The 23,739-nt window shown below is 55.5% G+C and overlaps 3 protein-coding genes across 5 annotated transcripts in view; all 3 read right to left on the bottom strand.

Moving 5' to 3' along the window:
* Positions 1-23,739, bottom strand: part of LOC141497082 (uncharacterized) — an 857,774-nt gene that overhangs the window by 44,785 nt on the left and 789,250 nt on the right. The window lies entirely within an intron of this gene.
* On the bottom strand, positions 181-8,126 carry SMARCB1 (SWI/SNF related BAF chromatin remodeling complex subunit B1). Of its 3 annotated transcripts, none has more exons than XR_012471237.1 (9): positions 7,915-8,126; positions 7,633-7,771; positions 6,872-7,001; positions 6,233-6,370; positions 5,343-5,470; positions 3,944-4,110; positions 3,359-3,549; positions 633-744; positions 181-471 (listed from the first exon to the last, which is right to left on the bottom strand). XR_012471237.1 is itself a non-coding variant. In XM_074199797.1 (9 exons), the coding sequence occupies exons 1-9, from the start codon at positions 8,005-8,007 to the stop codon at positions 432-434; spliced, it is 1,158 nt and encodes a 385-aa protein (XP_074055898.1). In that variant the 5' UTR covers positions 8,008-8,125; the 3' UTR covers positions 181-431. The 3 variants fall into 3 exon arrangements, 2 of the variants coding, with proteins under 2 accessions (XP_074055898.1, XP_074055899.1); XM_074199797.1 differs by having other exon boundaries at positions 633-764; positions 7,915-8,125; XM_074199798.1 differs by having other exon boundaries at positions 633-764; positions 7,660-7,771; positions 7,915-8,124.
* Positions 8,749-23,211, bottom strand: MMP11 (matrix metallopeptidase 11). The gene is made up of 9 exons (XM_074199876.1): positions 23,063-23,211; positions 19,593-19,813; positions 19,043-19,186; positions 18,456-18,589; positions 17,987-18,273; positions 17,508-17,712; positions 14,964-15,221; positions 11,927-14,674; positions 8,749-9,858 (listed from the first exon to the last, which is right to left on the bottom strand). Exons 1-8 carry the CDS (start codon positions 23,192-23,194, stop codon positions 14,529-14,531), a joined length of 1,527 nt encoding a protein of 508 aa, XP_074055977.1. The 5' UTR covers positions 23,195-23,211; the 3' UTR covers positions 8,749-9,858; positions 11,927-14,528.

The following is a 23,739-nucleotide window of genomic DNA, read 5'->3' as shown; positions in this document are numbered from 1 at the left end:
AACTAGGACATGGGTCCCAGGCAGCACTTAGCCCAGGGCCTGGCCCTGGAGAGCCAAGGAGGCCAGAGGAGACTGGGAAGGTGATGGGGATGGGTCGGCCAGGTTCTCCCTAGGAACTGAGGTATCCAAGGGAGTTGGTGGGGGGGGCTGTGCCCAGAATCCCAGCCTTGGCAAAGGAAGTAAACACCCCATATTCTCTTTATTTAAAAAAATCTTGCTAGCTGTGTAATGGTTACCTATACACACACAGTGAACCCTACCAGTTCAGAAAAGCCTTTCTGTACCACCCCATCCCCTGGACCAGGGACAGGTCCACTGCCAGGCAGGGCAGGGGAAGGGGAGCCACCCCTCCCCCTCCAGCCTAGGCACCCCCCCAGAAAAGGAGAAAGGGCCCCATCTTGAAAGAGAGTTCACCACCAAGGGCCAGTGTGCTACCAAGCTGGGGCAGTGTTGGCCAGACGTCTCATCCGCCTGTGGAGCAGAATGGAGATGGTTAATGAGGGAGGGGAGGGGCTCTCCCCGAGCACCCCACTTTCTGGCCTTCACTGTGTCTCACATTCCCTGGCTGGTTCCTCCTCTGGCCCCATAGAGCCCCCCATATCAAACCCAATCTCAAATGTGACAAAGGGTACCTGGTATTCCTGTCCTGGTCCCGGATTTTCTTCTCCATTTCAGCATCAGTCAAGGTCTCCAGGAGGGGGCACCATTGGTCAGCATCGCCTGTGTTCCGAATGGCAATCTCCACTGTGGGCAAAGGGTTCTCACTGAGGGAAGGGACAGACACGTGTGTCGGGAGGGAGATGCTCCAGAACTTGGGGGCCTTCCCCTTCCCCACGTGCCCAAGTTGGCCACTGCTGGCGGGCAGTCGTCCTTGGGGCAGCCTTACTCCAGGCTCTGCACCACACACATGAACCTGGGGGCACTCACAGGATTGGGCAGGGCTGTCAGCACACCTGCCCACTCAGAAATGGCCAAAGCACAATGTCCAAGGCACCATCCTCCTCACTAGTCCTCCAACACCAACCATGACCTCGGATTTCTCGTCTGTTTTAGAGAAGTCTGTGAGGAATTCAGACACATGGAAGTAGAGTTCAGGAGGAGAGAAGAGAGCACAGAATATGCCAAGGTGCCAGGATGCCCATGCTGGTTAGCATGGCAAGTTCATGAGCTTTGTCCTCTCTCTCACAGAGTTAATCACTAGGGAGGGCCCAGAAGCTTCTGGAGCCAACCCATGCTCTAAGATCATCACTTTAGCGTCAAGGAGGCTGGATTGAGGTCAGAGACCAAGGAGAATTCAAAGCCTAGGCTAATAGTGAAGGGGAAGGTGAGTAGGAAAGAGAAGGACAAGGCAAACAAGGAGGTGAGATCGAGGTGCCCCGTGTAGGCCTACAGCCCAGGAGAGCCACAATGTGGCGGTCAAGAAGAAAGCTCTCCAAATGAGAGACAGCTGGCCTTTCCTAGTTGGAGGTTTATAAGCAGAATGGCTATTTGTGGACTGCGGTGTTCAGGCAGATGCTACTGAGGTCCCTCCATCTCACCTGTGGTTCTGTGACCTGCATCCATGAAGGGAATTTCCACACTACGAATTCCCTACATGGATGAAAGAGATCGAGATCCAAAAAAAGAATGCTCTCAATCACACTCTTGAGAGAAATCCTAACTCATGCTTTCAATCCCAAGGCAACCACAACCCAGGGCTGCAGGGCAGACTCAGTGGCAAGAGGTGGCACGGTGGGTATAGGCCTAGAGTCCCTGTTTATCTCAGTTCCCCCACCTGGACAATGGGAATCAGAACAGAAGCTACCTTTCAGGGTCACTAAGAGGACTAGATGCACCCACCCTATTCCCTTCACTCCTCTAGCTCTCGCCTCTACTACATGAGTGACATCTGTGCACTAGGCAAAGAAGGTACCCTCACCTAAAGCAAACCCAACAGCTCCCATCTCGCCCTTGCCAAGGGCCCTAAGGGAGGTACCCAAGGGAGTTGGGAAGGGGGCGTTGTGCCCAGAATCCCAGCCTTGGCAAAGGAAGTGAATACCCCATATTTGCTGTGTTGCGGCTCACCAGCCAAACCCCTCAAGTCACTGTGGGACCTGACTGACTACAGTCCCACAAGGATAGTGCCCACTCCCCAAAAAGAAACAGAAACTAGTCAGAGACCAGCTGGACCAGATAAGGGATCTGCAAGAGCCTAGGCCTGGGAGGAGCCTCTGACAGGGTGGGGAGAGGCCACCAAGCCATCAGGGGGCCCTTGCCATGTCTTCTGACCCAGGCCAGGTCCCCAGTCTCCTGAGGAAGTGCAGCTCCTGAAGCCGGTCAGGCTGGGCCCCCCAATAGCCTGCTGCATCTCATGTCTCGGAGCCTGTGGTGCTGTCCCTCCCCAAGGGTGACGCCTTCCATTTCCACTGTGACCATTACCCTTCATCCCTCAATTTGGCTCAATCCTGAGACTACACCTACTTTGTCTCCCACACCGAAGGTTGGGATGGTTGCTCTCTGGGTCAAGGACAGTCTCTAGAAGGGGGCTGGTGGGAGTTATGATTTGTATATGTATATGTGGGATGAATTTCATAATCATTTCATTTCTAGAAATCCTTTTCACAGGCAGACTCTGAAAACATCAAATTCAGTTCACAGGGCCAAGACCCATACTGTCTAAAAGAGGGAGAGGGAGATGGCAGCCGGGCCCAGGAAGCACCTCCCCTTTTCCTGGACAATAGGGCATCGATGGCCTCTGGTCCTCAGCTTCCTCCTCTGTCAACATCTTTCTATGCCAAGCCGCCAAGCCAAGACACCAGATTCAGATGCTCAGTTCAACCCCACCCTCAGGAAGCCCCTTACCTGGGAAAAACTGAAGCAGTCACCAAAGGGACTTTTCTGGGCAGCTCCAGGCAGGCTTGAATGCCTCTAATGCCCAGCTGCCAACAGGGAACCCACCCAGATTGATGCCCCCAGACACAAATAGAATTCCTCCTAGGCCAGGCTGTCAAGGTCACAGTAGAGGACCAAGACACTGCCACCACCAAGCTGTGGACTCTTAGCTCCTGGGCCACTGGGCCCTTCTCTGTCCTGGGAGAGGTCACGTGGGTCCAGAATATCTGACCCCAGCCCAGAGCAGGCAGAGAGCAGCACCATCGTGGCACCAGTTCCCCAAACACACTCATATACTCTCCAGGATAGAGGGGGTGGGTTGCCCCCTCCAGCAACCTCCCAGGTGACAGAGAAATGGATGGACAGACACACACTGTCCTTGTTGCTAAGTCTCCCAGTTGATGGGGGGGATCCCCAGTAAAGGTCAAAGAGACAAAGGTCAGCCCCACCTCTTGCCCACCCGCCTTGTCACAGTCCCAGTCCCTACCTGAAAGCGTATGTCTTCTGATGCCAGCTGAGCTGGCCCCGAATGCTGTAGGCGATGGTGGTGACAAATTCCCCGCCAAGGCCGAGTTCGGAGCAGAGTTTCAGAGCGAACTTTTCTGGGGAGTTCTCCTTCTCCGACATGTCCCACTCAAACTGGTCAACCAGAGAGATGTTGCCCACGTGGATATTCAACTGGACACCAAGATTCAAGAGAGGAGGGGAAAGGCCATCAGTGCAGACCACTCCCAAACAGCAGTAGGGTAGTAAGGTCAGCATGAGAAGGCACGGGGGGGGGCGCATATCTGGGCTTCTTCATGTGCCCCCCCACCTGTGGCCTTTTTGGGGTGACATGCCAGGAAAAAGAAACAGATCCCAGGATGCGTCATGGTCACCATCTACTTCATGGTAAGTGCTTTAAACTGGCAAGGGCTACTGCCCCCTAAGGTGAGCATGGTGGCTGTGGTCAAGAAAGGAAACAGATCTACCCAGATAGGGAAGAGGAGGCCAAAAGTGCACCGAGAAGCTGAGAGCCCAGAGTTCCTCCCAACCCCCCCCCCCCCGCCCCAAGACCTGAACCTGGGTCTACCTTGATGATGACACGCTGGTCTGACTGGTCCTCCAGGAGGCTGTCGGTTGGATAGGACTCGATCTGCTGCCGGATAGCCGAAGCGATGGCAGGGACAAAGGTCAGAGGGTTCAGATCTAAGTCGTCACAAAGAATTTCTGAAAACATTTCTGGGGTCATCAGTTTCTCTGGGATTGAGAAGCAAGAGGCAGCCAATGAGTGTCAAAGCAGGGCAAGAGAACACCCTTCCCCAGCACCCTGTGGCCAGTGGCCAGGTCCACTCACTATCTGACCAAGAAGGCTGTCCATGCAAATGAATCCTCCTGGGTCCTGGGATGACTTGCAAGAGGAATGAGACCCAGACCCAAAAAGCCAGAACCTTCGGAGGGAGGGAGGTGCCTTGGAGGCTTCTGGACCCCCAGTTCCTTCCCAGGCATTCATGCTGGCCTCCCTATTTATTCTGTAGGCCCATTCACATCCCCTCATTGGCTTTTCCTTTTTTTTTCTTTTAGGTTTTTTTGCAAGGCAAATGAGGTTAAGTGGTTTGCCCAAGGCCACACAGCTAGGTAATTATTAAATGTGTCTAAGACTGGATTTGAACCCAGGTACTCCTGACTCCAGGGCCAGTGCTTTATCCACTATGCCACCTAGCCACCCCCACGTTGGCTTTTCCATTAGAATGTCAGCTGCTTGTGAGGACACAGGCAAAGAGGGGAAAAGTAGCTCCAGGACACCTCAACATGTCTGACCTCCTAAGGTCAGTCCCAGGCCCTGTTGCTGCTCACCACAGCTATCTCCAGATAGCTCTCCATTTCCCCCTGGCCGTCCTCCTGGCAGCTTGGCAGTCCTACTTGGGAGTCGGCCTGGACCCATGCTTCATGGCCATCCAAGACCTTTCCCTCCTTGAGGTCATCGTGGCAAGCTGTGAGGGGAGCTTCTGGCCCTTTCATTGACACAGTCAGGAAGCAGCTGTCTGTCCCCACATTATCCACTACTCTTCCCAAGGCTCCCTTGGCAGGGCTGTGGTCTTATTCTCCTAATGGGCTCATGCTCCCTTCAGGATCCCACAACTGTGGTCAGTAGAACCCTGAGTCAGGCTCCAGGTCACAGGCACACAGCTTTTCTGGGTCACCTGCCCTATTCAGCTTAGCCCTTGATGGGCTGACTGAGGAAGGGGTCCAAAAGAGGCTCAGGTTATGTGCAGAAGAAGCAAAAGGTGGCAAACTGAAGATGGAGATGCAGGGCAGCCGACTGGGCCCAGGTGGGCTAGGGGCAGACTTTCCACTGAATGCTACCTCCATCCCCCTACTGGCTGGTTCCCTCTGCAGTTTGGAGCTGGATCTCTAGGGTTCTTCCCAAGGTAGCAGGTGACCCAAGGAAGGTCTGCAGCCTTGCCTTGGGCTCTGAAGCCCCCACATACCATTCATGTTCCACGTGAAAGCATCTCTTAGTTTCTGTCCATCGATCTCCATGTCCAGTCTGATGGGAACCAGAACCTCAGGCTGGGATGCATTCTCATGAATCACTGCTGGGTCGTGGTCATCAAAGCTGCAAAGGGAGGGGAAGGGAGTCAGCAACAGGGCCACCCCAAGGGCACCGGAGGCTACAGATGCTGCCTCTGGCCAGAATGCAAGGCTCCTACAAGATCACCCATGCAGGGTACATGGGGGAGGAAACCCAGACATCCCCCATCACAGAGGGCCAAATGGACTCTCCAAGGCAAGAGCCTGGACAGGTCATCACATCCAGGCCCAGGTCTTAGTTTCCCCAGTTGTACAATGAGGATCACAACATGGACACTACCTAACTTCTGTTTTCTAAACTCTCTTTAACCTCATTTCATGTATGTCAGGTGCAAAGTGAAGCCCAAGTAAGATAATATGTAAAACGTCTAAGATGGCAACTGAGGGAATCGGAAAGACCTGGATTCAAATCTAGCCTCAGACACTCGTGAGCTGTGGAACTGACACAAATCATTTCACTCATCTGCCTCAATTTCCTCATCTATCACATGGGGATCCTAAGAGCCCCTACTTTTTTTTTTAGGTTTTTTTTTGGCAAGGCAAATGGGGTTAAGTGGCTTGCCCAAGGCCACACAGCTAGGTAATTATTAAGTTTCTGAGACCGGATTTGAACCCAGGTCCTCCTGACTCCAAGGCCGGTGTTTTATCTACCATGCCACCTAGCTGCCCCAAGCCCCTACTTCTTAGGGTTGCCGTGAGGACCATGAGAGGGATGAAGCGCTTAGTGGACCACAGCCATCCCCATCACCACCACCACCAGCTGCTGCCACTGTCACCAAAGACTCACCAAAGAGGAAACGTCCTCTTCTTATCTCTGCCCATGCGGTTCCTATTGATGGTGGTAGAACAGGGCACGGCGTCTAGGTGGTGGGAGCTGTTTGGTAACGTTGGGACCCACTGGTTGTTCCTCTTTGCTTTCTGTTCCCTGGAGGAGGTATAGGAGGAGGGAAGAGAGTAGAAAGAGGAGGAGGAGGGAAGAAGGGAAGAGAGGGCGAAAAAAGAGAAGGAGGAAGAAAGAGGGAGAACAATACAAGGGGTGACCTAGAGTCTTGGCACACACCCCACCTCCACCCCCATCTTCCAGGGCAAGCCCACGCCGGAGGCAGAAGTGGGAAGGGGGACACAGGAATGTGTGCCTGGCTGGCCTGGGGGCTCAATCTCAGAAACCAACTGGCCCCAGTCAGAGAACACAGCCTCCCCCTCTCAGTGGATCATCTTGAATTCGGTCAAAGAAAGCTAGCGGCTCTGGCCCAGCCTTCGGGAGCTCCCCACCCGAGCCCTGGGGGTCTTGCCCACAACTAATGCCACGAAGAGAGCCCCCACCTAGGCTCAGATAGGCAGGTACCTCCCCAGAAGGGCAGCGGTGACTTGCCAAGCGGGGTCCCTGCTGCCAGCACTGGGGGCAGCCCACCCCCCTCGCTGTTACCTGAGGTAGGTAGGGGGCTCTGTGCTGATGGACACGGCCTTGTACTTCTCATCGTTCCCATCGAGGATCTCCTCGACTTCGGAGGCTTTTAACAGGGTCACACTGGTGGCCAGGGTGGTGTAGCCGTGATCTAAACCCCCCAAAACGTGGCTGCCGTCACCGGGGTGCCCAGGGGGCTCTTCCAGGCGGGCATGCACGCATCGACGCTAGTCCCGGAGGGCTGGCCCGAAGGGGCCCACCGCCTTCCCGGGGGCTGGGGGGAACCCAAACTGCAAGAACCTCAAGGAACGGTGTAGTCAAGGGGGCACAAGGGGGGGCGGGGCCGGAGCGGCCGGGGACGGCCGAGTGCAAGGGGCTCCTGTGCCGGGCGCTTCCTCCCACCCACCCGAGACCCCCGAGACAGACACGACCACAGACACAGACACGCTCTCAGGCCACAAAGCGACAAGGACCCCGAGTGCCCAAGCACAGGCATGCCATGCCGCTGCCATGCGTCGGAGCCCGGCGTGGTTGGCGACCGGAGCCTCCCCAAACACGCCGTGGGCCGGTCACTGGGTACAACATGCCCACAGCCACACGGGAAAGCCTCCGAGCTCTCCTAAAACGCTTTAAGAACCAAGGCGTCTTCCCAGCCCGGCCCGGCCCGGCCCGGCCCGCCCGCCCGGCCGCCCCCTGCCCCCGACGCCAGAGGCCCTAAAACGCTTTATCATCTCTCTCGAGGCGGTTTGGAAACAGGCTTACAAACCCTTGTGAAGACGCACCCTTAGCGCTAGGTTTGGATTTTTTACCATGTGACGATGCCACAATTTTCTTCCTCTCCTCCACGGTGGCCAGGCGCCTCCACAGGGAGGGGTACCTCTTGTACAGGGACCCCCGGAACATGCGCAGGTAGTTCCCCACCTGCCGGGAGACGGCCGAGATGGAGGCGGGGAGCCCGGGGAGCCCGGGGCGGGGGGCTCCGGGAGGGGCCACACTCCAGCCCGTCCCCTCCCCCACCCCCCGCCCCGCCGGAGAGCCCCTGGGCCCCGGGGGCTCGGCCTCACCTCGGACCCGATCATGTAGAACTCGCCGTCCTCCTCCAGCTGGAACTTCACCGGCTTCTGGCCGAACGTCTTGCTCAGAGCCATCATCATCATCGCGGAGGGGCCCGGTGCCCGCGGGCCCAGGCTGCCCGGCCGCCCCGCTCGCAGCCTCCCGCCTCAGCCGCCGCCCACAGCCGCCAGGCCGCGCCGCTCCCTGCGCATGCGCGCGCGCTCCCCGGCGGGCCGTTGGCGCCTGCGCGCCGCGCCCGTGCGTGCTACGCGCGTGCGTGCCGACGCCCCCGGGCCCGCTCCGCGCGCGCGCCTGGGGCCCGGCCGCGGACAAAGAGCCGGCCCGGCCCGCCGGCCCCGCCCCGGCCCCGCCCCGGCCCGCCCCGGCCCCGCCTAGATTCGGACAAAAGAAGCCCCGCCCCCGCTCCTCCAAAATAACTGGGCGTGGCCCCGCCCCCGGCCCACGTGGGGCCCTGCCTCGGTTTCCCCATTCTTTCCCACAGGTCTCCCCGAGGCCACCCCTCTTTCCCAGTCTCGCTGTCCCCACCCTCCCGGGGGGCTCCAGGGCCCCTCTGCCCTCCCAAGCAGGCGCTCTCCGGGTCTTCTGTTCTTGGGGGGCCGCACCCCGCCTCCTCTCCGGGAGCTGTGCCCCCCAGCCCCAAGCGCCCCCCACTCCTCCAGCCCTGCCTCCCAGACTCAAGGCCTCCCCTCCGCCCTCCGCAGGCCCCTCGGACCCCGGCCCCATCTTTCCCCAGCAGCTCCCGTCACGCAGCCGCCTTCTGGCCCCCGCAGCCTTGTGCCTGCTCCGTGGTCTCCCCCCACGGATCGCCCCCCCAGATTCTGACAGCTGCCCCTCACTGCAGAGGGCACCACCATCCTCCCAGGGGTTTGGACGGAGGCACAGCTGGAAGGAGTCCAGGATGGTCATCCGGCTCAGGTGGACAGTTGTCGGTGTGGATGGGGCAGAGGAGAAGGGAAAGAGACAGCCGGAGGAGAAAAGGGGAGAGGAGGAGAGTGGAGAAGGAGGGGTTGGAAAGAGGGGGGGGAAGAAGAGAGAAGGGGAAGGGAGGGGAAGAGAATAAGAAAAGGAGGAATAAGAGGAAAAAGAGGGAGGAGGAAAAGGAGAAAGGGAGAGAAATGGAAACTGGCTCCCACGGGAAAGCTCCGGGGCAGAGCAGAAGAAGCAGGCAGAATGACCCTGTGTCCTTGGGACCCGGTGGGTGAGCCGGGCTGAGTCCAAGGAAGGAGAAGAGCCTGGCCTTGGCACAAACCCCCAGTTTAGGAGCTGAGGCTGGAGAGATGAGCAGACAGAGGAGGCCAACAACTGGATGCCAGTAGGCCCAGAGATAAGAGCAGCCCCTCATCCCAGCCAGCAGAGCCTCAAAGGACAATACCCAGAAGATCCAGGGAATGGACTCCTTGGAAAGCACCAGCAGAAAGTCAGAAAGATGAAAAGGATAGCAAAGGATGGAGACAGTCAAGGACAATGGAAGGAAGCTGCCAGCAGAAACCAAGTCCTGGCAGGGAAGAAAGAATCATGTGGAAAGTGGATGGGCATGAGCTAAATATTATTACCCCCGCTGGATAGATGAGGAAACTGAGGCAAACAGAAATGAAGGCACTGGCCCAGGATCATCCAACTAGGAAGTATGTGAGGCTGGATTGCATCTGGGGTCTAGCTGCCTTAGTCCTATCTGCATTCCTTGATCCAGGTCTGCTCTTCCATCTTTGGGATCTCTGTGGGCTCCAAAACTTCTCCAGGACCATTCTTGGCGGAGAAGGCTTTTGCAGCTCCTTTCCAGTTTTTGTCCGCTTCTTGTCGTCCTCCCACATTCATCTTTGAATACTCTAGATGGCTTGCTTAGTCAGATCTCCTGTCTTGTTTCAACTGGCTTTAACTTGCAGGCTTCTCCTTTATGAGACAGTATAGCTCCTATTTGCCCATCACCTTGCCTCCTACGAGAAATTTTCTCCTAAGACATCTCTTCTAAGTAGCTAGGTGACATATATGACTATCAGAATATACTGTATTTGGTGTGGAAAAAAACTCAAATTAATATCCAGCCTAAGACATTTAGTAGTAGGTGACCCTGGACAAGTCACTTCAATTCTGTCTGCCTCACCTGTAAAGAAGGGTTGTTGTTTCAAATGAAATATTTATAAAGTGCTTCAGCACTCTAGAAACGTATTTGTAAATCTGTTACTGTTTAGATTTTCCAATGAAATTATTGCCAGTGTTAATGGCCTTCCTGGCATCCATCTTTCCTTTTCAACCACTTGTTAAATGATTCTGAAGGAAGCCTTTCAGTGGTGCCCAGATCTCCTTTTTCCTAGGGTTTTTTACTCTTTCTTTGTGGAAGCTCTGAGCAGATGACAGAAGGGATAGCAAGTGCCTCAGGAAAAACTCCCAAGGAGATGGGGAGGCTTTCCTTTCTTCTCTCAGCTTACACTGAGAGCAGCAATGAATGGGGAGCAGCTCATGGTGGGCATGAGCAGCCTACAATACGGTAACAGGGAGGAGCACCAAGGAAAGATGATGGGCCTTACGGGCTTTGGACGCAGGAGGAGACCAGCTGCTTCCACAAGGGCAAGAGCAAGGGAGGACAGATGAGTGGCCAGACAGTTCTGCATGCTTCCCCCAAGGTCAAGAGTAGGTGGAGAAGGCAGCCCGTACCTTGGGTAAAGCTTTGGCCTGCAACCTCTGGGAGGACAGGGACAAGACATCTCATATGAAGGAGATCTCTGCTCCACTGGCAGAACTGAGTGTTTTATTGGGGGGGGGGGGGGAGGTTGCAAGACTATAAGGTTAAGTGACTCGCCCAAGGTCACACAGCTAGGTAATTAAGTGTCTGAGACTGAATTTGAACTTGGGTCCTCCTGATCCCAGGACCCATGTTCTATACACTGTGCCACCTAGCTGCTCCTAATATTTTAATAATATATACAGGGTGCACATCATCTTCCCAGAGAGAACATGAGCCCTAGGAACACTAGAACCAGGCTATTTCTGACTTGGTGCCTCTTGTTGGGTATTTGATTTGTATACTGTTCTTCCCAATCCCACCAATACCCAACCTAGCCTGACCCTGGACTTCTGCTGCTCTGGTACTCATTCTACTGAGGGTGGGGTGACTGGGGCCCCAACCAGGGTATTGTTATTTTTCCTGTATGGGGTTCTTCAGAACAGAAGAGGCTTTTGCCTGTGCCACCAAGCCCTAGGGATCTGCCCTTCTACTATAGGAAGATGCCATTTGCCAAGATGTGCCTGCCTCCGACTCCAGATCTCTCAGCCCATCACCATTCATTTGTATCCCTTCCCCCTTGGCTTCAGCCTCCATGACACGGCTCCCTTCTCTTTCTCATCTCCCACCTCTCTCTAGCCATTGTTCTTCCCCTACCACCTCCAAAGAGGCCCAGTTCTCCTCAGACTTAAAACATTCTCGATGGCGCCATTCTTAGTTTTCCTCCTTGTCTTCTCTAGCCATCTTCTCAGTTCCCCACACTCACCTTGAAGGTTATTGAATGACTCCCCAGTGGCTAAGCCCAAGATCTCTTTCCAGGCCTTGGTCACCAATGTGGCTACTCCTTCCCTTTTCAAGGACACCCCTCCTCATTGGCTTCCATGGGCCCATCTGATGGATCCCTTAATGAGCTCCTGCCCCAACCCCAAGATTCCAACCAGAGCCTCTTGTCCTTTCTCTCTAAGCTCCTGGGCTGCAGATGCTGTTTCCCATTTGACTTTCTAAGTAAGCCCAGCATGGCGGCTGGCACCAAGAAATCAAACACTTGTGGATTGATCCATGGATCACAGTTTTCCTAGGTTCAAGCATCCTTTCTGGGAAGATGACTTCCACATTTGCAATGTATCCTTCATTGGTGATCCTCATTCAGCTACATATTGCTGAAACCCCATTCCCTAACATTGCTGAGGATACTAGTATCTTCCCACCCACCCCAGGGTCATCCCCAGCACCTCCCTTTCCCAGCATGTCCCCATCCCTTCAGGTCTTCCTGGGCTCCTCACCCTCCAAGAATGCCTTGGACCTTCTCCCAGATGGCTCCTAGAGGAGTTCAGCTCTTCTATTCCTCAACCTTTGGAGGATTTTAGCCAGTTTGGGTCAATGGTGCCATCCCCAGAATGGTCAATAGAAGAAGAATTGCTGACATTTCTATAAAAGGCACACATCAGTTGTTATCTCACAAAGACCCTGTGAGGTAGAAATGCCAACCATTATTCTGCCCATTTTGCAGATGAGGACCCAGGGCCACACAGATAAGTTAGGGTCTGGGGCATGATTTGAACTCAGAACTCCAAGGTCACTCCTAATATGAGAAGGGAACTGGATTCAAATTTCACCCCCTTCCAACCTTACACTGCATAACTGTGGGCACTCTCTTGTGTTTTGAGTCTGGGGCATCAGGGAGAAGAGCAGCAGAGATCCCCACTAGAAAGGAAGCCCAGGTCATTTCCAAAGAGGAAGCCAGATAGGTCCAACAGAAAACAGGCCATGTTTAATTGCTGAATGGATGGCCCACAGATACAAAAGACACACTACATAGTGTACAGTTATACTTCTTTGGTAGGTCCCACAGACCTATACCATGGGGCCACTCCATAGTGGGTTCCTTCCATTCAGGGCCCAAGAGCAGAGCAGGACACAAGGCCTGTTCGGACTCCTAGTTACCAATTTCCAGGCCCTAAGGGTTTAGTGGGAAATAGTCAGGTTCCCCTATAGTCAGCAGTCTTGAGCTCAGGCTCTGTGAGCATGTTGAGACTTGAGGGAACACCTCCAAGTCTAGGGGTTGGCTATCCCAGTCTGGCTGGGTTAGCCTACAAGGACCAGCCTTGGGGTGGGGGAGGGAGTTGGCATTGAGCTCTGCCTCTGGGACCTGTTGTCCCTTGGAGCCCATGGCTCATGCTGGCCTGTGGGCACGTTTGGGGTAGGGAAAGGAAGACACCACTGGCCCTCAGCATAGGGGCAGTACTGGCTACCAGGGCTGCCCTATCCCCAGGCCAGAATTGCCCTTTCTGCCTAGCATCTCTCTCTCTTTTCTGAAGATGGGGAATCAGAGTCAGACTGGAGGGGACACACAAGGCAAGGCCTTCCTGAGCTGGGGACCTAACCATTATTTCTCCTGTTATGAAAAGAATGAGCCAACATCCCTTCCAAGGGTCAGCCAGTGTCCTGAGAAGTGGGGCATGTCAGTAGGACATGGAGGTTCCCAGAAGTCTGGGACAAGGAACAGGAGGAAAGGCCAGGAGCAGACATGCAGGATGATGGACAAGCTGAGAGCCTGAGCGTGCCCAAACCTCTTGGCAAACCCCAAGGATCGGCCCTGAGATTCTGGCCCCCAGAAGGGGGCCAGCTGCTTGACATTCAGGGTCTGTCAAGGGCAGAGGGAGAAGAACCAGAGTGGTGGTAGCAACTCCCTGTCAAGGGGGCCCAAAGGCCCACTGTCTGCCAACTGTTGGGCACCCTGATAGGCAGGAAGTCATTCAAGCCTGCTCACCCTCCCTGCTGCCAACTGGAGGTCAGGGTCCAGGTCTCAAAGAAACATCTGGAATGTCGACCTAGGCTTAAGGACTACTGAAACAGGGTTTAGATCTCCAGAACACCACAAAGTACTGAAAAGAAAACCTGTCAGTCAGGGAGGACCCTATCTAGCAAGCCCTGGTAAGGGTGCATTTGCAAAGTGAGTGAGTCTTCAAATCAATAGGAAGGAAAAGGAAGAAAAGGCAGAAGGGGAAACCAAGAGAGCAGCTCCAAAGAAAGCAGAAGACTCAGCAGAAACACTTCTGATGCTTAATTTCATTCCTGACCCCAATTCTGAACCTCACAGGAGACAACACCCCAAGAAGGGTTTAAAGGACAAGTAAATCCCAGGCCTAGAGTAAGGCCTAAAGATGGGTAGCAAGTAAGAGCAGGAGGAGATTCCAGTAGGCACCTCCTGACTGAATGAACCTATGCACCTCGACTGGGATCCATGGCTTGGGATGGATGTGCCCTGTTCAAAAGAACCAGCTTAGGAAAAAGGGGGAAGCTTCAGGGTGGGAGGGCAGTAGATAGCCAGAAGAAAGGAAGATGGCATGGATTCAATGCTCCCTGGGAGAATGGAAGTCAAGGACTCTGGGAAAAGGTATGCTGCTTCCATAGTCTTCCACGATGTTCCCCCGGGGACAGCAGTCAGTCTGTGGGGAGAGGCAGTTCTCAAGTGTGGAACAATTCTGAAGTTCCAAAGAGAACCACCAACACTTAGGAGGAGTTGGGTAGTAAACGGAGGGTCCCAACTGAGATTCTTAAATGTATCGGACAAAGACAGAGAAGGCAGGAAACAAAACTGATACTGTAGGCCACAACCAGCACGATCCTGGGTCTCTTTGCCTCCAAACCCATGGGTTCTCCAGATGAGGGACTCCCTAAGCCTAAATGGAAGCCTAACTGACAGCCAGCTGCCCCCAACAGAGGGCCTGGGGGAGCCTGAGCCCAGCAGCTCACCCAGGGTCTTCTTGTCCATCCCTGAATAAATAGTGCTGCCTGGCTCATATCTACCCATGGGAGGCCAGCTCTTAGAGAAGATTTGGGGAAAGGGGCCAAGATTCAATGCAGGGCCTCCAAGGCCAGTGCTTAGAGAAAGGTATTGGAGGGGAGTGTGGCAGGTCCAGCACAACTGAAGAAATCCTGGCCAATGAGGCGTGGGAAGCCCTCCAGGACTCTCACCTTCACTGGGTCAAACTTCCAATATTGGCGACCATGGAGGAAATAGGCATAACCTAGAAGGTAAGGTGGGGGAAGGGTCAGTGGGAGGTGGGTCCCCGGCACCCTAAGGAGCAGTCAGTCAACTTGCACCTCACAGGCTGCATGAGCAGCTCCTAGCAGCTGGCAGAATTCAGCCTCCTTGAAGGCTCAAAGGGGACATGAAAGCTGTTTCCACACAGATGAGTTGAAAGCTGCTGTGTATAGGAGGGCTTAACCTTCTGGCACAAGGTAGAGGAGGAGCAGTGGGCATGAAGGGCCCTTCCCAACCCAACCAGCCCCTCCCTTCCCATAACTCAAACCCACCATGACTGTCTTGGAAGGCAGCACTGATCTCAGAGGGGACTCCCCGCCAGTCAGTGGTCCTTCTCGGGGAGAGGCCATCAACACGCCGTGTGCTGGCATGGAAACGCCAGTAATTGCCCCCATGAAAGAAGTAGATTTTGTTCTTCCCTGTTCCCCACACCAGTGCTGCATGGATGGCTGAGCTTGTTAGACCCAGGTCAGAGAGTGGTGCAGGGCCCAGTACACGCTGTTCTCCAGCATACACCCAATACTGAGAGCCTGGTCAATGGACAGCAAAGGGAAAATAGTCAGGGCAAGGAGCACAGAGACAAAGGGAGATGGCACTGGGAGCTCCTCCCTTCACAGAGGCTGTGGACACCACCCTAAGGCAGTGATTTCTAGAGCAGGCCTCAGAGGGCGCTAAGCATGGGTTGCACCTGTCTTTGCCATCCAAAGGGAAAAAAGTTAACTCCCAACCTCATCCTGCCAACCATCTCTTGGTCATGGAGTCTCTCTTCATAGATTTTCATTTCAATCTAAACTTGCTCCCTCCAAAGTCACTGATGGTCTCTGGGTGGCCTAATTCAATGGCCCTTTGGCCTTCCTAATTCTCTTTGACCTCTCTACAACTTCTGACACTGAAGATCCCTCTCTCCTCCTTGATAACTCTTCTCTCTCTGTGGTCAGCCCCTCCCCCAATTATCTTCCTCCCTCTCTGACCACAGGATCTTTCTCTATCAGGGCACTTTTCTCCACAGGCTCTGTCCTGGATCCTCTACTCTTTTTCCTCCTTACTACCTCCCTGGGTGATCTCCTCAGCCCCCATGGATTAAATGGTCATAGAGATGGTTCTCAGCCTACCTGCCCTGTCTTACTCTAACTCCTGAACTCTCCAGCTATCTTTCAGACAACTCAAATTGGTTAGTCAGTATAGCTAGCTTAACTCAACAGGTACAAAACTCATGACCTTTGCCCCCAAACCACCCCTTCTCTAACTTTCACTAGTTCTGAAGAGGGTAGCACCCCCCTCCCAGTCCCTTAGGCTCTCCATCTAGAGGTCATTCTGAATTACCCTTTAGTCTTTTACCGACTTCCCCCTGCCCCTAGATTCAATGTTATCAAAGCATGTCCTTTGAATCTTTGCCGCATCTCTCTAATAACCTTTTCTCCCTCCTGACCTTGCCTCCCACCCTGACACACCCTCACACCTGGCCTATTGTAGTATCTGCTAGGGAGGAGAGGGTCTGTCTGCCTCAATCTCTCCCCTCTCTAGTCCATCCTCCCTTCAGGGGCCAAAATGATCTCCCTAAGCCCAGGTATGACCATATCACATACACACTCACACACAAACACATATACACACTCACACTACTCACTATATTCCAAGGGCTCCCTGTGGCCTTCAGGATTACATCTAAAATGTTCTGCCACCCAAATCCTTCTATAACCCAGCCCCCTCCTTCCTTTTGCAGTCTTCTCATACCTTAGTCCCCACCATGTCCTCTTCCCTGTAGTGCTCCCAGCCTTCTGACTGCTCCTTGAATAAGTCTCCCCCCATCCCTCGACTCTAGCCATCACCTGGCCCAGACTACTCTCTGTCCTCTTCTCCCACTACCGGCCTCCCTAGCTTCCTGTTAGGCCCAGAGACAACTCCAGCCCCTTCTGACTCCATAGCTGCCTCCCTCTCCATCTTCTGACACCTTCCTGCTCTCCATGTCCTCTGAGATGTGTCCAGCCCCAGATTGTTCTCCCTCCCACAAGCCCAGCTCCTCCAGGAAGATCCCCCAACTCCAGTCCTTCTTCTGGTCAGAATACTCTGTTTCTAGGCTTCATATCTATGTCTGGACTTGTTGACTTCCATTAGCCTGGGAGCTCTTAGGCAGCAGGGGCTGTCTTTGGCCAGTATCCCCAGGGTGTAGCACACAGTAGGAGCTTAATTCAAGTCAAATGACTGAGGAAGCCAGAGGTCTACAAGGAAAGACATTTTGTTCCTAAGACTCTGCCAGAGGGCATAGAGAGGGAAGGAGGGAAGAAAAGAAAAGAGAGAGAGGGAGGGAGGGAGGGAGAGAGAGAGAAGGAGTAAGGAAATAAAGGAGAGAGGAAGAAAGGGAGGGAAGCAGCATGGGGGAGGGAGAGAGGCAACAACCATTTCTTAAGTTCTTGCAAAGTCCTGTACTTCGCTTTTTTCATTATCTCATCAGCTCTCCATCACAGCCTTCGAAAGGTGACCCTTATTGCACTCATTTGACAGTTGAGGACCCTGAGGCCCAGAGGTGAAGTGGTCAGGGATTCAGACTCACTGGATGAGGTTTTGACCTCTGGCCTTCAATGCCTCCTGGTAGATGAGGCTCTGTCCTCTGGCCCCAGCCACCTCCCTTCCTGGAATCTGGAAGCCTCTGACCATTCTCTCCTCTCTGTCTCCAATGTTCCTGAACCTTCCCCACTGCCCTTCTCTGCCCATCTTGGCCTCCACCTGGTCTTCCATAGTCTGGGAACTAATAGGATGTTTTTTCAGACTCCAGGCCCCAACCCCAACCCCTATCTGGGTTCTCCCCTGAATCTCACCCTGGAAAAACCAAATGTTGCCCTGTGGGTCCTCAAAGGCAGCATCGAGGCTAGTGGGCAGGCCTTGCCAGTGGCGAGAAGCCAAGGCTGGGTAGCCAGGCTGTAGTTGCCCCCCTCTCAACCTCCAGACGAAGCCTGACTTGAAAAAGAAGAGTTCTCCTCGGATGATGGCTGCAGCATCAAAATCTGTTTCACAGGCATCTGGCTGCACAAGGGACATTGAGGCAGGATGGGGTGAGGTATTAGAACTGGGCAGCTGGCCAGGCAGCCCTTTAGATTCATGGGGACATTGAGGCAGGATAGAAGAAAGTCATTAGCACTGGTGGATGAGATGGGGCAGACATGGCTGGGCTGGGGACTCATAGGAGACATTGAGGCAGGATGGAGGGAGACATTAGAAATGGAGGATGGATGGGTAGCCCTGCAGACTCATGAGGGACACTGAGGCAAGATGGGTAGCATTAGAACTGGTGACTCACCTCCAAGGAGATCTCATTGGTGTCTAAGTCACCTGGCTGGGGAGGAGGAGGCTCATCGGAGGGGGGTACGGTAGCCCTTGGGGCTGGAGGGGCCTGGCTCAGGCTAGGCTCAAGAGCAGGCTGTGGCCTCCCATAAAGGTGTTGGATCCCCTGCTGATCATCTGGGCTGAGGCTCAGAGGGTAGCGGAAAGTATAGAAGGGGGACATCAGAGCTTTGGCTTCAGTGGAATGCTGAAGGCCCAGAACATGGCCAAACTCATGGGCGGCCACCTGCAGCAAGTCTGTTCCTGGGAAAACAGATGGGAGCAGGCCCGAAAGCTTGCAATGCCCAGCACCCAACCTGGAGGCAGGGGCCACCCAGTCAACTGCCCCTCCCCTTGCCATCCAGTCTGGCCTCCCCAGCCAGCTGGTCTTTGCTTCTCCCAGCTCCACCCTCTCCCCTGCCTCAGTTCCCCCAAAGCTCTCATACCCAGGTTGTTCCCGATGGTCCAGGTCTCATCATAGTCAAAGTGCACATCCCCCTCCCGGTGGGTCTTGGGGAAGAAGGCATGAGCCAAAATGCCCCCTGGGCCATCAAAAGGCAAGTTGTCTCCATGCCAGTACCTGAGGAAAGGCTGAGGTCAGGAGGCTGGGCCCAGCTATCCCTGGCCTGGGACACAGACAGGTGATTCAGTTCTGCAGCCTAATCAGAGATCAGGGTGCTGGGGGTACTTCCTCCCTCAGGCTCCTCAGCCCTGGGGATCTCAAGATCCGTTCACTCTGGGTGAACTCTGGTCCTGTGAAAGTGGAATTTCCGCCCCCCCCCCCCCAGCTCTGGCATGATCATCATGACCAGCCAGGCTCAGTGACTTAGACTTGCCTCCCTGTTCCAAGCCAGGGCCACCCCAAAGAACCCCAGGGGTTCTCCTGGGAACACTTAAGACCTAGCAGCTGTTGGAGACCAGGCGTCCTGGGCCTGATTTCCAGAAGAGGCCTTTGGGATGCCATGGAGTCAGCCCAAGGTCAACGCCAGGGCCTTCAGCCAGAGTGGCCCTCTGATCTTCCCTGGGCACTTACCTGGTGAAGTCGATCATGATATCTGCCCTGCCCTCCTGTACCTCCGTGAAGGTAAGTGGAGTCACATTGCTCCAGACCCGCAAAGCCTCAGCCATCATCTGCTGGACTTGCTCCTTGACCAGCTGCCAGGGAAACCGCATGATTCTGGATAATGGGGGAAGAGTTGTTGGGGCTAGGCCAGGAAGGAAGGAAAATGCTACTGTGTGCCAGGCTGTACACCAAAAGCTTTTAGAGATAGCTCATTTCATCATCACAACAACCCTTTGAGGCAGGGGCTATTAGGAATCTTGTTTTATAGTTGAGGAAACTAAGGCAGGTAGAGATTAAATGACTTGCCCAGGGCTCAGCTAGCAAATATCTGAGGCTGGATTTGAACTCAGGGTGGGTGCTCTCTGGCAGGCCTCAAGTCTTGTAAAGGGAGAGAGCATTGTGAAGCAGGGAGGGCTAGGCCCCCTCCTGGAAGGTGAGACTGGCTTTCTCCATGCCCTCCCCTGCCTCATCTAAAAGAGGAAAGCACTTCTGCCAGAGAGGGAGCCCAGGGCCTCCCTACCTGTAGGTAAGGTGGACCTTCTCCCAACGTCCACCTGACAGTACAAAGCGTTTTTGACGATTCTGGAGGCGCCATCCGTAAGGCAGGTTGGGCACACCACAGCGGGGGCGACCCTGAGCTGTGACCCACGGAGGGCCAGTGGGAACGGGGAGGGCAGGCCTGGTGGCTGCAGCTTTGGGGACAGCCTCAAGCCAGGGTCCCTCTTCCTTGGGAGCTGAGTCCTGCACAGAGAGCAGAGACACCTCAGAACCCTCTCCCCCGAAGCTGAGTGCTTCCTGCCCCGCCCCCCCAGCCGGGCTGCCCTCAGCACTCCTCCCCACTCAGCTCCTCTTGGGACTTCTCTCCCCATCTGGGTTCAATCCAACAAACCCTCATCACTCCCTGCTCTGGGCAGGACTCTGAACTTAGTGGGGGGGGGGGCAGGGAGGGGGATGACAGAGATGAAAGATAGCCAAGACCTGCCCTCAAGGAGCTTCCATTCCATCAGGGCTCAGGAGTGATGAGAGCTGCTCAGACATTCCCCATGCCTCAGTCTCCCTCAATCACCTTCTTGTTAAAAAGCTAGCATAGTATTTTGAGAGACTGGTTGGCTACCTGTCCTCCTGGAGATCCCACTCCTGTCAGAGGGAAAGGGGTAGAGAGAGGGAGGAGGCCATCACTTTCCAGAGAGCTCATCTTATGAGCTCAGAGTCGAGAGAGTTCTGGAAAGACTCCCCCAAGGGTAAGCCAGGACTCCAGGGTCAACTGGTGGGGGAGGGGAAGAGAGGCCAGGCTGGTTGCCTCCTCCCTCCTCCTCTCCCTCCTCCTCCCCCTCCTCCTCTCCCTCCTCTTCCTCCTCCTCCTCCCCCTCCTCCTCCCTCCTCCCAAGAAGCTTCCTCGTAGTTGAAACATTGTATACCACGGGCACCTTTTCCTACTTGCTACATTGTTACAAGCTCCTGGTTCATTTAAGCCCAAGAGAAGAGATCTACATGGAGGATGAACAGATACTTTCCGGGAAAGCACTTTCCCAGTCTGAAGTCATTAAATAAACTGGGGATGGGGGCTCAGAGCGATTTGGTGACTGAGCAAGATGTCCTTTTAGGAGCAATAATATCCCTCAAGATTCCCTTAGGATTCAGAGGGATGAACATGAAAGTGGGTTTGCCCTAAAAGCCTGCCACCTAGAAGGGGGGGGGGAACAGAGGAGCAGACAGGGAGAGTACTCCCCAACAGAAATGGACTGTCTCCCCTAAGAGAAGTGGGCTTCTCTCACTGAAGCCGGAGAGAGGATCCCTGCGAAGGGAGGAGTTGTCTTTAAGGTCCTTCCACTTCTGAGGATTCTGTTCCTGGGTAAATTTGTGTACCCCAAGAAAGCAGCCCAACAAAACTGGGGTGGGGCTGGAAGGTGGGGTTGAGATGGGATGCTATGGCCGGAGGCATCCCTTACAGACCTTTGCCAAAGTGAAAGCACCCTGGACCACTGAGTGCACTCATTCATTGCGGCCCTGATGGGAGGGTATCCTAGAGGCACTCAGATGAAACCACCTTTTTATAAGAGGGAAGACCAAGTCCCAGAAGGAAATGGGACTTGCCCTTCCACAGCGGTGAAGCTGGGATTTACAACTGGATGTTTTCTCCAGACCAGCCCTTCCTCCCTCCTCACTCAAGGATCTGCCTGCTCCTCAGCGAGAAGCTCCCCTCCACCACCACCCAGAACAAGGTCACAGCACTGCAGAAACCCCCAGGCCCTTCTGACCTGGGCTGCCCACTCACCTGGAGGCCTCTTTGTGCCCTCTACTCCCCTGGCCTGAATGCTAAGTGGTCTCAGAACAGGAGACCACCCTTTTCCAGTCCCAGCCCAAGGCCTGGTCTCCCCCAGCTGCATCTGAGTGGGACTGCTCTGATTTGAGAGGAGAGACTTGGTCAGACAGTATCTTGGCTGCAGTGAGGGAGCAGCCCCGTGCCTTTCTCTCTGAGGACCTCAGTTTCCCTTCTGAGAAACAGAATGACTTGTTATACCTGGCTTCCCAAATGAGCTCTGGATCTGAGTATGTCTCAGGAAGGAAAGTACCCCCTCCCTTTCCTTGCCCCAAGGTCTAGTAACTGCCTCTCATGTTCTGTCCAGTCTTCAGAGCCCATGAGGGAGGTCTTGCAAGTATGTCTATACCAATTGTACACAGGAGGAAACTGAGGCTGGGAGAGCAAGCATGACTTGCTCCAGGTCATAGAGGGAGCATATGACAGAGGCAGCATTTGATGCCAGGGCTTTTGGGACCAGATCTAGCCCTCGTAGCAATCTATCCAAGGTAGGTTGAGGACATCCAAGCTGGGAAGATTTCCAAGGATGGGCCCTGAGAACCCTGCCCTCATCACCTTCCTCCTCTGCTACTCTGGCATGAAGCTAGGTTAGGGTCCCAGTGCCTCCTGGAGCCCCCTGCCTCCACCCCCAGCTCAGCCCGAAGGTTTCTCTTATCTCTTAACAGTGTGTATATTTGGGGTTTGGGGTAGGGGCATGGTAGTGAGCTGGCCCTAAGCTGGTTATCGGGTACCTACCCAGGCAGTAGCCTGAAAAGGGAAGCTTAACTATTTGCAGGGCCTTCTCAGAGCAGGTGGCCTGGGATAGGGAGCCCCGGATGTCGTGGGGCTGAACAGAGGAGTCAATGGAGTTTGCTGCTGGTCCTTGCTAAGTGACCTGTGGCCAGCACCACTCCCCACATTTCAGAGGTGAAGAGGCAGGATCGGATGACTCATTTCAAAGTCCCCAAGTAGCGGGAAAGCCTTGAGTGGCCCAGGAGCTGCCCCCCCCCCACTGGCTCCTGCAGGACCCTCCAGGAAGAGCCATGTGGAGCCCCTTGGGCCCCCCTTCCCTCCAAGCCCCCAGCTCTCTGGCTCTCTCTCTTCAGGTCCCTGTGGGGCCTGGTCAAGCTACCAGAGCAGGGGCCTAGTGGGCACCAGGACAAGTGGGCAGGTTCCCAGAGTGCATTTGGGGGCAGGCAGAGCTACCTACCCTGTTCTAGGGCCTTGTAGCTCAGAAGTTAGGATCCTTTCCTATAGACCCCTCCCCGGCACACCCACCAGAGCAGATACCTGTTGTAGGTGTCATGACCCTGGCCTCTGCCCCCCCGCCCCAGCTCTCTGGGCTGGCACACTAGGGGCTGTGAAGGAGCCCAGTAGCTCTTGGCCTCAGGCTGCCTCAGTCTACCACTCTGGAGGAAGAGGAGACAGCAGCTCGGTGGGGTGTCGGCCCCAAAATTAGCCCCAAGTCTCCCCCTCCAGTTCCTCCCTGCTGGGGAGGGGGGGGGGTTGGGACGCTGAGGGATCCAGGAGGCGAATGAGGAGTGGGAGGGAGAAGCGGGAGGATCTAGATGGGGCGGGGGGAAGGGGAGGAGCAAGGGGCCGGGCCAGCGGGCCAGCCTCCCAAGGGCACCGCGCTGGGGGCCTGGGGTCCGGGGCCTGCGGGGGCGGAATGGGGCCGGCCTGGGACTCACCGGCAGCGGCGGGGGCGGCCGAGCCAGGCCGGGGTGCGGGGCCGGGAGCAGCAGCGGGAGCAGTAGGAGGGCTCCGGGAAGCCGGAGCGGGCGGCGGCTCGGGGCCGGGGCCGGGGCCGGGGCTGGGGCCATCCCGGGGCGGGCGCCAGGGGCCTGCGGGGCGGACCGGGAGCCGGGGTGACTGCGGCCCTTTATAGGCTCAGCCGGGCCCGCCCCTCCCCCTCCCCCTCCCCCTCCCCCCCCCGCCGCCGGGGCCCCAAGGCCCCCCCCCTCGGCTCGGCCCCCCTCCCCCGGCTCGGCCCCCCTCCCCGCCTCCCTGTCTGGGCCTGGCCCTGCCCCCCTGCGCCAGCACCCAGCCTGCCTTTTGTTCTCTCTCCCTCTCTTCCTACCCCCCTCTGGGCTAGGAGCAGGGAGCCATGGGGATGGCCTGCCTCTGCCCTCCCCCCCCACCTAGAAGGCGCTCTGCTTCAGCCCCAGTCATTAACAGATTCTGCCCCCCCATTGGTAATGCCCCCTGCCCTCCTAGGCAGCAGAACTGAATGGCCCAGACCCATGGGGTTGGGGGCATGGGGTGAGGAGCTGGGGGGACCCTTGGGCTTGGGGATCCTGGGACCTTCGGACCCAGTCCCAGCCACCTAGGCAGGAATCAGCTGGGCCTGTTCCCCCCCCCCCAGCTC

This window comes from Macrotis lagotis, chromosome X, assembly GCF_037893015.1.
Source record: "Macrotis lagotis isolate mMagLag1 chromosome X, bilby.v1.9.chrom.fasta, whole genome shotgun sequence".
Taxonomy (NCBI): domain Eukaryota; kingdom Metazoa; phylum Chordata; class Mammalia; order Peramelemorphia; family Peramelidae; genus Macrotis; species Macrotis lagotis.
The sequence above is the reverse complement of the archived record's forward strand: the minus strand, read 5'-3'. Positions and strand labels throughout refer to the sequence as shown.

Excerpts from the sequence above, each read along its gene's own strand:
- SMARCB1 (XM_074199797.1), bottom strand. The coding sequence starts at position 8,007 with ATGATGATGATGGCTCTGAGCAAGACGTTCGGCCAGAAGCCGGTGAAG. Across the intron at positions 7,772-7,914 it reads TCTACATGATCGGGTCCGAG|GTGGGGAACTACCTGCGCAT; the intron begins GTGAGGCCGAGC and ends GTCTCCCGGCAG. Across the intron at positions 3,550-3,943 it reads ACCAGCGTGTCATCATCAAG|TTGAATATCCACGTGGGCAA; the intron begins GTAGACCCAGGT and ends CTTGGTGTCCAG.
- MMP11 (XM_074199876.1), bottom strand. The coding sequence starts at position 23,194 with ATGGCCCCAGCCCCGGCCCCGGCCCCGGCCCCGAGCCGCCGCCCGCTC. Across the intron at positions 18,590-19,042 it reads ATCATGATCGACTTCACCAG|GTACTGGCATGGAGACAACT; the intron begins GTAAGTGCCCAG and ends GCCTTTCCTCAG. Across the intron at positions 18,274-18,455 it reads GACCATCGGGAACAACCTGG|GAACAGACTTGCTGCAGGTG; the intron begins GTATGAGAGCTT and ends CTGTTTTCCCAG.